Genomic DNA, 6,092 nt, shown 5'->3' on the forward strand with positions numbered 1-6,092 from the left:
AACGTAATGGCATTTTTCAATTATTTGTATGGGAGCTAAAATTTGTCTCGAACAGCGTACCAGGCTTGAGAATAAAATAGGTATGCATTAATCACAGTACACATAATAAGGTAATATATTCCGAACGTTGTCAAAATTTGTTTGTAAAAAATGGGCACCAATCTGTCAGGTCGCTGGTACGCTGCTCTCGCTAAATTTTAGCTCCCATACAAATTATTGAAAATTTTTATCTGAGCTAAAATGGATCCCATACATCCCATACAGCGTACCAGGCTTAAACAGGAAATTTGTTTTTGTTTTAATTTATAAAATTTCATTTGATAAAATTATAAATATAAAATTTGATAAAATTATAAAAATAACAAATTTTCTTCGTGTTTCTTCGCTGAAAATAGTAAATAATTGTTAAAAAATTAGTGGTGTGCGTGGTTTTTCGGCTTTTGTGCGTTTTCGTCGGTAATTTAAAGCAATTAAGTTTTACGGAAGCTGACATTGGTCACAAATTGTCATGTTTTGACAATTTGGCGACCAATGTCGGTTCGGAAGATATTACCTTTTTATGTGTACTGTGTGCATTTATATCATTCAATCTAATTAATTCACTAAGGGCCAGTTGTACAAATATTTAATCCGTGGTTCAGCAACTTTTATCTTCTGAATTCCGTGGTAAAATTGATTTTTAGCACTGGTTCTAGGTATGTATAGGTTGCCAGAATATTTTAGAGGCAAGGAGCCAATTAAAAAAAAAAAAACTGCTTTCAAAAACGGTCCAAAATAACGCAAACAATTTTTTTCGTATGAGATTTTAGATTTTTTTTTAAATTTTCAGATAAAGGCTTGGCCACACCGGAGGGTACGCGGTAGAGGTACAGGTAACGGTACGGGTATTTGTATGGAAAAAATTCCAAACTGACACATCAACGTTCGGGTGTGGAATTTTTTTAATACAAATATCGTTGCCGCTACCCGTACCGCTACCGCGTACCCTCCGGTGTGGCCAAGCCTTAACTTTTGCTTACCAGATTTCAAGTAAAGTTGTTTGTTTTTTATTTTGTTGAAATATTCTGGTTTTCATGCTCATTGACGGACGTGAAGTTAAATTAGTAATACATAAAAATGAAAAATGTATGCAAATTGGTTGTCTTTATCTGTGAAGAAAGTGTTCTTGAGGAATTTCGGTAATGTGTGTCAAAATGATTTGCAAAAGACTTCTTCATTTTACACATTCATTGAATTGAGTATTGAATTGAATTTCTCTCTCGATGGTCGATGGTGTTGCGGATGATGTACTGGCATTAATTTCATACAATTAAGGCTTGGCCACACCGAAGGGTACATGCGGTAGTGGTACGGGTAATTGTATGAAAAAAATTCCACATCAGAACGTTGATGTGTCAGTTTGGAATTTTTTTCATACAAGTACCCGTATCGCTACCGCATGTACCCTTTCGGTTTGGCCAAGCCTTTAAAAATACATTTTCGTTTTCAAAACTATATTCGCTATCAATTAAGGTATAACTGCAACGGCCACTTTGTGGAAAGAGTCAAAAAGTGAAAATTTTCAAATTCATTTTCCGACCACAAAATTAAAAATAATGATGCAGAAAGCTTATTTTTTGGTTTAAGCTAAGTATACAGTTCTTTTTTAGCATACAAAAAAAAACAATGCATTTCTTATGGGAGATTTTTTTAGATTTTTTCCAAAAAAAAAAATATTTTTTAACTCACCAGAGCTGTATACTAGGCTTTAAAAAACAATTTTGGTAGTTTTTTCCAAACAAAAATAGCGCTAGAAAGAAATAAAAAAAGTACTTTTTGTCCAATGTAAATTGACTGTAATTCCTAACAAAAAGTGTATCCTGCCCAACCATTATTACAATTACCCCGTTTGTCGGCTATTACATGAAGCCTCAAGAGGCGCGCCTCTTTTCAAACATAATGAGTGCAAAAGAGAAAAAAGATGAAAGAAAAAATTATCCGACCGGAGAGTCGTGGGTCGAGATTCTGAGACTCTTTTTTGACGGTTCTTTCTCCACTTTTTCTTTTTTCAACATTCCCTTTCATTTTTTATTGCTTCTTGGTTCAATACAACAACAACAAATTTTAAATCAAAAGAGAAATGTCAAATTTGAGGCCTGGACTCAAGAGGCATCGTGTAATAGTACGCGCCTCACAGAATGATTATCAAAAGAAAATTAGAAAAAAGAGTCAAGCCTCTTGAGGCTTCGTGTAATAGCTGACTTTATATGGTCTGCTTTTACATGAAGACGCAAGGCGCAGAAATTATCTTCGAATTTCCTTTCAGCTATTTTTTTTATTTTATCTTGTTCTTGTTTTCGTATCTATTTTTATTTAAAAAAAGCACCAAAATATACAAAAAACAACATCCGGGGGCTCTATCTGCAACGAAAACATTTAAATAAATTAACAAAAGTTAGTATACACCCAAATATTAGCTGTGTTTTTTTGTTTATCTATATAGATTTTGTGCAAAAAAACGACATCGAGATTTTTGAAATCCATGCAAATATTTGGCACCACTGTACATATACTTTGGCAGCTGTCTGTCCAAAATGTTGCTTTTGTTTTTTTTTATTTTAACTACGAAGTGGGAAGGCCATTACATCCATGTTGGATGCAAACAAAAATTTTCATATAGCCATGGCATCCATGTTGGATTCAAAAAATTTTTTTTTCACAAAAAACCAAAAATTATCTGTATATTCTTAGCTACATTTTAAGACCATGACCATTAACATTAGTTGCGTCGTTCTTGTGTTATAAGCGTTTGAAGGTAGCCATATTGAATTTTTTTTCGATTTTTTAAAAATCAAATGTGAAAACTTTTTTATTTTTATTTCTAATTTTTCGAAAAAATTTTGGTAATTTTGTATGCATATCTGTTCAACAATCTTATAAGGATCCATTTAAGACTTTTATCTGAAAAGTGCATTGCGTATATCTCGAGATATTAACATTTCAATGCAACCATGTCAAACAAATTTTTAATTATTTTTTTCTATGAGAGTTTTTTTCAAACCTCTTTTTCTCCGCTTTTTTTTTTTTGTTAATATTTTCAGATATTTTTGTATGAACACAACAAATAAAGTACCTTGGCACTACTGTTTTTATCGAGAGAAATTAAAATCTGGATAATTATCTGGATTTTTCAAAAATCTATACAGATAAAGTTTTTGTTGTTTTTAACACGTAAATTGTTTTGATTTCAAAAATCTCGATGTCGTTTTTTTGCACAAAATCTATATAGATAAACAAAAAAACACACCTAATATACATCCGACGAAGCGAACTCTGCCACTGACGAAATCAATTAAAGCAAAACAGCAAAACAAAGAACAAGATCAAAGAGAGACGTCAAAATGAGTCTCAAAATTTTTGACCGTTGACTCACAGGGTAAAAAATCTTCCATCCCTCTTTTTCGAACTTTCTTTCTCCCTTACTCTTCATTGAATCTTGACTCTTGCGTCTTCATGTAAAAGCAGACATGGCGATTTGAATCCGAATTGAATCAGGATTTAGGTCTATATATACCTGGATCGAATTGAATCCGGATTTGTCGATCCGATCCGACTCGGGGAGCTGAATTGAATCGAAAATATGCATATATACCTAAGTCAGCTATTACATCCCTGCAAACCAAACCTCAGTAGTTTAGGGGAAATTACAACCACCAACAAAGTCTTTACTTTGTAGATGTATGTGTTTCCTTATTTACCAAAACCTCTCCCCTCAAAATATTGTAGTTTTGTTTCTCCTGAAAAAAATAAATTCTTTGGTAAATGGGAGGAAAAGAGTGCGATGTATGCAATGCTCAAGGTTTTCTCTCTTTTGTAATGGCGGCTCGCCATTTTCCTGCATTTCTAGTGAAACCTTGATAGCCACAGCAACATTAGCTAAGCAAAAAAAAACATTTCTGTGCTCCAAAATAAAACAATTTAATTTGAAAAAATAAATATCGTCTTAATCAGTGTTATTTGTGAGAATTATTTTCAATACACAATGTGTAGTAGCACAAATTCTTCGGCACGCCACAAAAATTCCACCACCATTTCTTTCCATCATCAAAATGCACAACCTCAGCCTTGTGCATTCAGAAAAATTAAAATAAAAAAAAATTATACAAAAACCACCACCCATGGATTTGGAAAATATAGGTATGCTTATTTTAAAATAAATAAATTATATAATTGTTGATTTTTCTGTCTTCTAGTGGAGATCAATTCCAGACATCAATGACTGAGTTTACAGTTCGAAATTTTCCTCCACGCCATCCAGAACGAGTGAAACGAATCTTATGTTTAGTAGAGGCTACAATACCTGAGTGTGATCCACAGACTTGTAGTGTAAGTCAAAGAGATTCCCTTCTGCTCTTTATGAAGCTGATGGTACTATTTTTTTTCTCAGGTCTGCACCCTCCGACCACTTGTTGATGTGTTCGCTCTAATCCAAACAACATTCAACAATATTCTATGTCGAGTATAAAAATGACGTCAGAGACTCCTTGCCCGCCACACTATTGGATGAAGTCCGTTCGAGTGGCAATCAAGATGTGCAAGTTCGTATTACAAATAAATTGCGAGGAAAGCATTTTGTTCCCCTCAACAGTTGTGTGCATGAAGCGACTCTCCTTCGTTTAGTGACAAAGAATTTCCAAAATTCCTCACGTAGATGTAAGATTTAAGAGAAATTCAACGCCAACATTCCTCATAGAAGTCTGAAGTAAAGTGTCACACAAGACGTTCATGTTTTGATATACAATTCGACTGAATAAATCTAAATCTCTAACCAAAGTTTTAACTTCAGAGTTTATTTGTAATTTCATTTGTAGTTTCAAAAGGTTTAGATTTACTAGGAACAAACTACTTCTCTTATGTACAAATTTCCCCACTTAATTACGTACTTCTAGATATGGAGTTTCAGTGGTTTTTCTGTAGCTAAAAAAGTACTGGAAGATGTACATCAGAAGCACTTCCAGATGTGCTTCGCTGATGTAGTTTTGAAGTACATTTGTCTGTACTTTTAATGGAGGGGAAATTCATTTCATCTTGCATGTAAGAAAGAGATAGATGCTTCACGTATTCTTATATACAGAAAGTATATAACTGAGTTTTTTCCCGAGCTCCTATCTTTTTTCAGTGGAAAAGAAGTACTTCTTTTACGTACATATTTCGCCGGTTTTTTCTGTAGTTCTACGTTTGCTGGGATGAAGCCTCAAGAGGCTTGACTCTTTTTTCTAATTTTCTTTTGATAATCATTCTGTGAGGCGCGTACTATTACACGATGCCTCTTGAGTCCAGGACTCAAATTTGACATTTCTCTTTTGATTTAAAATTTGTTGTTGTTGTATTGCACCAAGAAGCATAAAGAAATGAAAGAGAATGTTGAAAAAAGGAAAAGTGGAAAAAGAAACGTCAAAAAAGAGTCTCAGAATTCCCACCCACGACTCTCTGGTCGGATAATTTTTTGTTTCATCTTTTTTCTCTTTTGCACTCATTACGTTTGAAAAGAGGCGCGCCTCTTGAGGCTTCATGTAATAGCTGACTAACGAATTGAATACTATTCGAGATATAATTTATGGTGGAAATCGTGTGTGATTGTCTTCTTATTTGCAAATTCACTGTATGTATGTATTATGATATCTAGTTTTACTTGTACTTTGTTTTTGGTTAGATTTTTCTATTTTACTGCAAATATATTAAAAAGAAAAATTGTGTTTTCGATTCTATTTCAATTCGATTCCTCGATCTGGTATAGTGATATACCTGGATATAGATATACTTCGATCTTTAGGCCATTTGTGAATTGCATTAAATAGTTAACACCGTGTAAAATTTTTGACACTGTTGAGGTGAATACAAAATTTTCAGCTGTTAAAAATACATACAACTGAAATTTTTTTGTTCACCTCAATAGTGTCAAAAATTTTACACGGTGTTAACTATTTAACGCAATTCACACACGGCCTTAAATCGGGCATACAAAGGGGGTAAATGTAATCCACCCCTAACTCACCAAACTCATTAGACCATTCCCATCCTATTCACCACAAATTAGTCCACCATTTTACATT

The 6,092-nt window shown here is 33.5% G+C and overlaps 1 protein-coding gene across 1 annotated transcript; it reads left to right on the forward strand.

The window, feature by feature from the left end:
- Positions 1-3,658: 3,658 nt before the first annotated feature.
- LOC129915452 (dnaJ homolog subfamily C member 13-like) lies at positions 3,659-4,897 on the forward strand. The gene is made up of 3 exons (XM_055994996.1): positions 3,659-4,176; positions 4,233-4,365; positions 4,427-4,897. The coding sequence occupies exons 1-3, from the start codon at positions 4,022-4,024 to the stop codon at positions 4,502-4,504; spliced, it is 366 nt and encodes a 121-aa protein (XP_055850971.1). The 5' UTR covers positions 3,659-4,021; the 3' UTR covers positions 4,505-4,897.
- The last annotated feature ends 1,195 nt before the right edge of the window (positions 4,898-6,092 follow it).

This window comes from Episyrphus balteatus, chromosome 3, assembly GCF_945859705.1.
Source record: "Episyrphus balteatus chromosome 3, idEpiBalt1.1, whole genome shotgun sequence".
In the NCBI taxonomy this organism is placed as follows: domain Eukaryota; kingdom Metazoa; phylum Arthropoda; class Insecta; order Diptera; family Syrphidae; genus Episyrphus; species Episyrphus balteatus.